General features: G+C 46.3%; 1 protein-coding gene across 1 annotated transcript in view; it reads left to right on the top strand.

Moving 5' to 3' along the window:
- Positions 1-7,781, top strand: part of FANCI (Fanconi anemia complementation group I) — a 68,864-nt gene that overhangs the window by 47,683 nt on the left and 13,400 nt on the right. The window contains 7 exon segments of the mRNA XM_015559169.1: positions 432-577; positions 1,071-1,139; positions 3,413-3,514; positions 4,444-4,626; positions 5,106-5,227; positions 5,968-6,132; positions 6,649-6,828. Coding sequence (XP_015414655.1) covers positions 432-577; positions 1,071-1,139; positions 3,413-3,514; positions 4,444-4,626; positions 5,106-5,227; positions 5,968-6,132; positions 6,649-6,828 — 967 coding nt within the window.

Below are 7,781 nucleotides of genomic sequence, written 5' to 3'. Positions count from 1 at the left end.
TCATCAGTTCCTGTTCAAATTTGGTTACCAGGAAATTTTAAATTAGATACGTGAGTTGCATTTGTGGTTTGTCCTGTTAGACACGAGGCTGAGTGCTTTATATTCATTATTTCATTTATTCTTCACAGTAGTTCTCAGAGGCTAAATACGTTTATGACCTCCATCTTTTATAGTTCATTTACTTGGCACATGAACCTGTATTAAACCCTGTAATCTGAGAAAACAAAATTGGAGTTGCTGAATTTACTATGCACATTAAGGGGTGTTGTTGCCATCTGCATTTCTAAGCTAAAAACTGCCTCTAACCGTCTCAGGATTTGGTGGGAGCAAAAAGTGCTAGATTCTCCCAGCTCCTGAAGAACGTGAAGAAGTCTTGTAGGTCTTTTGAGTCAACCAGGTGTGTTACGAGCTGCTGGGTTCCAGGGCCTGAGCTCACCCGTGCCTTCCTCGGCAGGTCCACGTGGATGTCCACAGTCGGTACAATGCTGTGGCCAACGAGGCGTTCTGCCTGGAGATCATGGACAGTTTGAGGCGGTGCCTGGGCCAGCAGGCTGACGTGCGGCTCATGCTCTACGAGGTAACTCCGCAGAGTGGGAGGAACGTTGCATCCCCCGGCTCGTCATCTTTCTTATGTTTTTAATTCATTAGGTAATTATTGTTGAATTTATTGGGGTACAGTTGAGGCAGTAACAAACTTTCTGAATTGTTTCTCTAGCAAATAATATATTCATCTTCTTCAAAGAACTGAGAATAGGATAAAGAAAGATAGTGTTGCCAAAACCGGTTTGGCTCAGTGGATAGAGCGTCAGCTTGCAGATTGAGGGGTCCCAGGTTCGATTCCGGTCAGGGGCTCATGCCCAGGTTTTGGGCTCGATCCCCAGTGGGAGTGTGCAGGAGGCAGCCAATCAGTGATTCTCTCTCATCATTGATGTTTCTCTCTCTCTCTCTCCCCTCTGAAATCAATAAAAATATATTTAAAAAAAAGAAAGATAGTGTTATTTTGAAGTTATGATTGTCTGAATCACTGGTATCTCTGTTAAAGAGTTTATTTGTTCTCTGATTCCTCTCAGGGATTCTATGATGTCCTTCGAAGGAACTCTCAGCTGGCTAATTCGATCATGCAGACTCTGCTGTCACAGGTAAAAGCATTTATGGGTATAGAAAACAGATAATGGGGCAGTGAGAGGCGATGACATTTTCCAGACTTTTCACAATGTGAAATAATTCCCGAATAGTCACTGGCACATTGATGGGTGTGTGATGCTATCTTGATGGTTTATTTACTTACTTGTTTTAAATGTATAGTTCTATTGATTTCAGAGAGGAAGGGACTGGGTGGGGGAGAGAGAGAAGTATTAATGATGAGAGAGAATCATTGATCCGCTGCCTCCTGCATGCCCCACACTGGGGATCAAGCCTGCAACCCAGGCATGTGCCCTGACCGGGAATTGAACCGTGACCTCCTGGTTAATAAGTTGACACTCAACCACTGAGCCATGCCGGCTGGGCTGTGATGCGGTCTTGATGTTTTATTTTAATTACCACTATGTACCTGCCATCTTCCCATTGTATAATAGTTGCCCTCTCAGTTAACAGTCTGCATCTTAAGTCTGAAGGACATTTTAAAGAGCCATTTGTACAAGGATTGTCAGCAGCTGTATCTGTTGTTTTACTTCTAAAAGGAAAAAGAGTGAGACCTGGAGAAAACACAGCAAAATACGGCCTTGTGTTAAGTCTAGGTAACAGATACTTCAGTGTCTGTTAGGTTATTTTCTGTATTTTTTGATTAAAGGGGGTTTTAAAATTATGAAATATTTCAAAAGGACAATCACGATAGGAAGAACTCAACTGGAGAATATCTTGTATCAACAAGACCTTTTACCCTCAACACTCATTTATTAAGCATTTATTTGAATTTTTAAAATAGCTTTATTGAGATGTAATTCACATACCATGCAGTTCACCCATCTAAAGTGTACAACTCCTTGGTCTTTAGTCTATTCAGAGAGCTATGCAACTTTTACCAGGTGAACATTTCATCACCTTAGAATAGTGGTTCTCAACCTTCCTAATGCCGTGACCCTTTATTACAGTTCCTCATCTGGTGGTGACTCCCAATTTCATTGTTACAAATTGAACATAATGAAAGCATAGTGATTAATCACAAAAACAACATGTAATTATATATGTCTTTTCTGATGGTCTTAGGCGACCACTATGAAAGGGTCGTTCGACCCCCAAAGGGGTCACAACCCACAGGTTGAGAACCGCTGCCGTAGAAAGAGACTCCACCCCCTTTAGCTATCACCTCATTTTCTCATCTTTCCCCTACCCTCCCAGCCCTAAGTAACCACCAGTCTGCTTTCTGGCTATAGATTTTGCCTCTTGTGGACATTTCATATCAATAGAGTCCTATCGTGTGTGGTCTTTCACTTGACAGTGTTTTCAGGATTCACCCATGGTGTCCCAGCTATCGTTACTTCATTTCTTTTTTACGGCTAAATATGTCATTGTGTGATACATGAATCTTTTTATATATTAAGAGAGTTCACTGGGGTGGTGAACACATGATACAGTGTGCAGATGATGTGTTGTGGAATTGTGCACTTGAAGCCTGTATAATTTTGTTAACCAGTGTCACCCCCAATAAATTCAGTAAAAAGGGGGGAACAATTTTAAAAGATGCTCTTATGTACTGATAGTAATAAGAATACCTATCTATGTTAAAATCCCAGCTAAACGGTGTTACAGTTTTTGCTTTAAACAGTTATGTCTTACGTCTTTTATAGTAATAGAAGAAAAAGTAAAGTATACAGGCGCGCACACACACACACACACAATTGTCTATATGTCTCCGCTTTTTACCATTGCCGATGCTCTTTATTCATTTCTGTGGATTCAGTTTTTTCATCTTGAACAATGTCCCTCCTGCCTGAGGCCTCTAGAGCCGTGACGGCGAACCTTTTGAGCTCAGCATGTCAGCATTTTGAAAAACGCCAACTTAACTCTGGTGCCGTGTCACATATAGAAATTTTTTGATCTTTGCAACCGTCTTCAGCCCAGGCCAGTTTGGCTCAGTGGATAGAGCTGTCGGCCTGTGGACCGAAGGGTCCCAGGTTCAATTCTTTTTTTTTTTTTTTAAATATATTTTATTGATTTTTACATAGCGAGGAAGGGAGAGAGACAGAAAGTTAGAAACATCAATCAGCTGCCTCCTGCACACCCTCCACTGGGAATGTGCCCGCAACCAAGGTACATGCCCTTGACTGGAATCGAACCTGGGACCCTTCAGTCCGCAGGCCGACGCTCTATCCATTGAGCCACACCGGTTAGGGCTAAAGGTGCCTTTAGCTTGACCCATGTAAAGTGAAAAGCAGCGCTGAGTAGTGTCTCTGTTTCTTGCCGTCTGTAGCTGAAACAGTTCTATGAGCCCCAGGCCGATGTGCTGCCTCCTCTGAAGTTAGAAGCTTGTATTTTGACCCAAGGAGATCAGATCTCGCTACAGGAGCCACTGGTGAGACTGCTATTCTTCCTGTAACCATTGTTTTTACTGTTAAGATATTAACCTTGTTGACAGAGTTGATGGTTCGAAAGAGACGCCTTTCCCATGAGGCTGTCTGCTCCCCCCGGCGATCTCTTACTCTGAACGCTCCCTGCTTTTCTTTTCTGACCCATCATCACCCGTGTCTGTTGGTAAGATGTCTGTGTCGGCATCTGCCTCTTCCCCCAGGAGCACTTTGTCTCCATCTGTGGCTCTTGGATTGTGGTACTAAGTGAATGTGCTTTAGGATGGGGCGGGAGGGAGGCCAGGAGCAGATGACCCAGGGCACCTGCTTCATTAGTCTGGAGGGCGTGGATGATGTAGGCTGAGCTAGCATTGGCGTGCTGTGGACCCCTCAGGGGAGCTAGGACAGGTTGGTCCTCTGTTCTTGCTTTCTAGCCTCAGAAAGACAGGGAAGCGAAGATAAAACTTCAACGCCACCCCATTTAGAGCTCGTGGTCATGCCATGGTCATATTCTGCCTTCGTGCACGGACCTTCTCTGCCTGCAGTGTCCTTAGCCTCGGAGATGCGGTGTTGGTCTCTGAGATTCCTTTAGCACAAACCCCCACCGTTAGAATAGCCTCTGGGACTCAGAGAAGCCAGAGAGACCGAGCTGCCCAGCCTGGCTCCGTGGTGTTTGCCCTGGATCAGAGGGAGCGTGTCCGCCGTTACCTTGTGAGGTTCCAGCTTCTTACGAAGCCAGTTCCTTTGAGGAGGGCAGGTCTGGAACCCAGGCCTCTGCTAGTGCAGCTTTTTGCAGTGTTAATTCTGCTTTTCGCAACTTGTGCTGTAAGCGCATAGCTTACTTTAGCCTGATAGGCAAGAATTAATTGTCAATTAGCAAAACTTTGCACGTTATCTCTGAACACTCAAGAATATTTTGTTCTTCTTTCTTCTACAGGACCATCTGCTGTGCTGCATTCAGCACTGCTTGGCCTGGTATAAGAGTAAAGTGATGCCCGCTCAGCAGGGAGAGGAGAAGGAGGAGGAGGAGGAGGAGGAAGGGTTCTACCAAGAGTTAGATGACATGTTGGAGTCTCTTACCAAGAGAATGATCAAGAGTGAACTAGAGGACTTTGAACTGGTAATTGCTAAATCTCTTATTTATTATTTACTAGATGCCCAGTGCACTAAATGCGTGCACGGGTGGCTTTCCTAAGCCTGGCCGGCGATCAGGGCCTATAGGGGCCTTCTGGATGTCAGCCGGGGCCTTCCTTCATTCCCCACCACCGCCTGGTGGTCAGCGCTCATCATAGCAAGTGATAGAACTCTGGAGGGGACACTTTGCTTATTAGCCTTTTATATGTATAGATCATCAATTTTTAGAAATTGATTTTGAGAGAGAGAGAAACATGGATGTGAGACAGAAACATCGACCAGTTGCCTCCCATATGCAATCAGACCAGGGATCGAACCTGCAACCTGTTCCCTAACGGGACTCGAACCCGCAGCCTTTCAGGATATGGGACAATGCTCCAACTGAGCCACACCTCCCAGGGCCTCAGTTATGTTGTAGAATGGAAGTTTTCGGAAGCTTGTTAGTTTTTCTCTGGTGTCTTTCAGGATAAATCAGCAGATTTTTCTCAGAGCACTGGTATCGGCATCAAAAACAACATCTGTGCTTCTCTTGTGATGGGAGTTTGTGAGGTTCTAATGGAATATAATTTCTCCATCAGTAATTTCAGGTAAGCTATTGCTGTGACTCTAATTGCAGTTTGCCTAATTCTCCATTTTATAGGGTAGGGGGACGGAGTGTGTTTTTCCTTCGGTATGCTAGTTACTGAACATATCACAGACATCAGTGTATCTCTCTCTTTTTTTAAATCTGTTTTCATTGATTTTGAGAGAGAGAGGAAGGGAAAGGGATAGAGAGATAGAAACTTGAATGAGAGGGAAACATCCTTGATTGACTGCCTCCTGCACGCCCTCACTGGGGATTGAGCCCGAAACCTAGGCATGTGCCCCGACTGGAAATTGAACCAGTGACTCTTGGCTTATGGGGCGCCACTCAACCCCTGAGCAGCACCGGCTGGGCCATGACAGGATCTCTTGGATAGACATCTAGCCGAAGACCAGGCACCGTGTTTCCTACCAGGGAACACCCAAACTATGACGGACAGGCAGGCGAATGCTGTGCCTCTAGCAGGCTTTAATTCAGAATTCCTGGGCTCTGGCATCAAGAACTCCTCTTCTTGATTGGTGGTGGTGTGCGACCCTCATGCTCTGTATGGCCTGGTCCCAATACAGGAGGAAACCATAGTTCGGTAGATCGCATGCCCGGGAGTTCATGGTGATGAGGGGTCATTCCCGCATGACAGTGTCTGGAATAGAGAGAGCATCTGCAGAAGCGCTGTGGTTTCCTCCATGCGACGGGAAGCCACAGCCTCTGATGCTGTCCTTGGTGGTCCCTTCCCCTTGTCCACAGCAAGAACAAGTTCGAGGACATCCTGAGCTTATTCATGTGTTACAAGAAACTCTCCGACATCCTGACCGAGAAAGCTGGCAAAGGCAAAACCAAAGCGGCCACCAAAACCAGCGACAGCTTTCTGTCCCTGAAGTTTGTGTCTGATCTCCTCACCGCCCTTTTCAGGTGAGGGCTGATGGAGGCTGAATGACAGCTGCGCTGTGACGTCACTGCTGGGCGCCCGGGAGGCACTGTCATCTGGGGGGGGCGTCATAGTTCTTCCCGTACACGTGTGTTTCTGAGTCCCGTGAGAGTCATTCCAGCAGATTAACTGAACCCCAGGAGTGGGTGTGGGAACCTCGGATTTATAGCCAGTCGGTCAGAAGTGCAGACAGCAGCCTGGACTCAGTTAGCATTGCGAGCTGGAGGGGGCCATTGGGAACTTCGATCTGTAGCCCGTTGGTCTTTCAGAACCTGAGACATAACTCTGGTGGTACCTGGGCTGGCGGCTGGTGTCTGAAGTGGGGGGTGGGCAGTCTGGTAGGACGACCCCCAGCCTGTGGCATCTGATGCTCTCTGCAGCAGATAGTGTGCGAATGGCCTGCTTGGACGCCTAGAGTCCATCATCCGAAGCTTGCTGGATGCTGCCACACTGAGCAGTCCCCAGAGAGCAGGAGGGACCTTCCTTCTCCCTCTCTCTAGGGACAGCACCCAAAGCCACGAGGAGAGCCTGTCCGTGCTGAGGTCCAGCAATGAGTTCATGCGCTACGCCGTGGGCGTGGCCCTGCGGAAGGTGCAGCAGCTGAAGGAGACGGGGCACGTGAGCGGCCCCGACGGGCAAAACCCAGACAAGATCTTTCAGAACCTCTGTGACATAACCCGGTAAGTCACGCACGCCCCCCCTCGGAAACCTGTCACACTGGCTGCAGAGTCTCCAGGAGCGGATGATTGGAATAACTAAAACAAGTTTGAGGTAAAAGAACAAAGCGGACTCACACCCCCTGATTTCAGGTCTTTAATGTATATATTGATTCCAGAGAGGAAGGGAGAGGCAGAGAAAGATAGGTCAACCACTGAGCCACACCAGCTGGGCTCAAGTCTTACAAAGTTGCTGTATTTAAGATAGTGTGTATTGGCAGAACCAGAGGAACAGAATAAACAGTTATAGGTTATTTGATTTAACAAAGGTGCCGAGGTAATTTAATGGAGAAAGAAAAGTCTTTTCTACAAATGGTTTTGAAACAATTGGGCTTTCTTTTTTTTATTTAAAATATATTTTATTGATTTTTTACAGAGAGGAAGGGAGAGGGATAGAGAGTTAGATACATCCATGAGAGAGAAACATCGATCAGCTACCTCCTGCAAACCCCCCACTGGGGATGTGCCCGCAACCAAGGTACATGCCCTTGTCGAGAATCGAACCTGGGACCTTTCAGTCCGCAGGCCGACGCTCTATCCACTGAGCCAAACCAGTTAGGGCCAATTGAGCACTCTTATACCAAAAAAAAAAAAGAATCTTTATCCATTCCTGATGTCATATACAAAATATTAACTTGAAGTGGATCTGCATATAGCAAGTTTTATTTACTTGGCAGTAATAGCCAAATTTGAAACAACCCAAATGCCCACCAGCTGATGGATAAATTGGTGTAGAATAAGCTGTGGTACGTCCATTCAGTGGAAAACTGCTGAGCGACATAGGACAGACTGCCGACAGTTGTAGCTGCGTAGGTGACTCTCAGAAGCATTGCTAATTCGTGACAAAGCCAGACTCAAAAGGCGGCACGCTGAATGACACCATTTTTTATTGTTAATCCTCACTCATGGATGTTTTT

Source organism: Myotis davidii, unplaced genomic scaffold (assembly GCF_000327345.1).
Source record: "Myotis davidii unplaced genomic scaffold, ASM32734v1 scaffold954, whole genome shotgun sequence".
NCBI classification, from domain to species: domain Eukaryota; kingdom Metazoa; phylum Chordata; class Mammalia; order Chiroptera; family Vespertilionidae; genus Myotis; species Myotis davidii.
Note: the sequence above shows the minus strand (reverse complement) of the source record. Positions and strands in the feature narration are given on the sequence as shown.